The 1,458-nt window shown below is 41.3% G+C and overlaps 1 protein-coding gene across 1 annotated transcript in view; it reads right to left on the bottom strand.

Annotated features, from left to right (window-relative positions):
* Nucleotides 1-951: 951 nt before the first annotated feature.
* LOC116811540 (gamma-crystallin D) overlaps nt 952-1,458 on the bottom strand; it is a 1,113-nt gene continuing 606 nt past the window's right edge. Inside the window, exons 3-4 of the mRNA XM_032757050.1 lie at nt 1,379-1,398; nt 952-1,224 (exon numbers count right to left, since the gene is read on the bottom strand). Coding sequence (XP_032612941.1) covers nt 952-1,224; nt 1,379-1,398 — 293 coding nt within the window. The remainder of the gene's footprint in view (nt 1,225-1,378; nt 1,399-1,458) is intronic.

The raw sequence follows: 1,458 nt of genomic DNA, 5'->3' as shown, positions 1-1,458 counted from the left end.
TGGTGTCCACGTGTATGTTCTCATCATTTAGCTCCCGTCTTTTCTTTTTCTTTTTTTTATTTTAAAATTAGGAATGTCTGTAAATAAAATTCTATGCAGTTACCTAAGGAAAATTCATATATACTCTACATCAGCTAGAAATGTGTGTTGAACTGCAGATAACAGAATACCCAGCTATAGGGGCTTAAACAAAATGTGGTTTGACTGCCATTACAAGAAGTCTAAAGGTAAAAGGTTGTTAGCATGGTCCAGGAGCTCAGCCACATCTAGGCCAACATTTCTGAAATTCTCCTGGCCTTTCTCTCACAGCTGTCATTTTTTGAGTGTAAGAAATAGGAGGGAACTGTGGCACCAGGGTCGTCTGCTCCCTTTCATTAGAAAGGCAAAAGTTTTTCCAGAACCATCTCTTCTCCCTCCCTATCATCATTTTTCACTTCTGATTTGATGGCCAGAGGAAGGCCACATGGCCATCTCTATAGTAAGGGAGTCGGACAGAGATTTGTGAACTCAAATTTGCATACTATTTTAGAGAATTCAAAAATGGATGCGCATTATGGTACCCAGGTTCAGAATCCCTGATTGAAAAAGTGTGTCACAGTATCTGAACCTACGTTTTCAGGTTGTCACTCCTCAGAGAAAAACTGAAATCTAAATAGATTTCTGATAATCTGATTTGAAGCAGCAAGCTGTTTAAAGGCCAGAGAACCAAATGAGATAATGTATTATGAAACTTTTGCAAACTGTGAAGTTCTGCTTAATATGAAGACGTTTTTCTGTTGTAAGAACTTCCTTTGTTATCTATGTATTACACATCTTGGTTGCCGTTTGCCTCGTGCGTGTAAATAAAATAAGAAGAAGGGCAAAGTAAAGACACAAGCAAATCAGTGCCAGGAACACACAGAAAATATTTTATTAGTTTCCAAATTAAGAAACGACAAAGGAGGACATATTTCAGGAGAAATCTATGACTCTCCTCAGAGAGCCCACTCTGGCATTCGTGGCCCCCCAGTCCTGGTAGCGCCTGTAGTCCCCTGGCGTCAGCAGGTACTGCCGTCCTCGGTAGTTGGACAGCTCGTAGAGGACCCAGGAGCCCTCCAGCACGTTGAGGGAGTGGATTTCATTGAAGCGGAAGCGGTCCTGAAGACAGGAGCAGTCCTCAGTGAACTCTATCATCTGGCCTCTGTAGTCCTCCCTCTCATAGAGTCTGATCCTGTGAGAGCCAGCCTGGCGGACCCAGAAATAAAAAGAGGAGAAAAGCAACTGTGAAAGGATTCCAATGCATTGTTAGGCAGTCCAGCTTGGTGAGGACCCGCTCAAGCCATTTAGAAATACATGGTAAAATTTAATTAATTCTGAATATTTATAAACTCCTCATTACCGAGGGCAGAGATTCAGTACCTTTTTAAGATTATAAAGTGTGGTGAAGAAATTGAGAAGGAAATCTCACTCTTTAATATA

Source organism: Hylobates moloch, unplaced genomic scaffold (assembly GCF_009828535.3).
Source record: "Hylobates moloch isolate HMO894 unplaced genomic scaffold, HMol_V3 SCAFFOLD_1, whole genome shotgun sequence".
NCBI classification, from domain to species: Eukaryota; Metazoa; Chordata; class Mammalia; order Primates; family Hylobatidae; genus Hylobates; species Hylobates moloch.
This window is presented reverse-complemented; position numbering and strand designations above follow the sequence as displayed.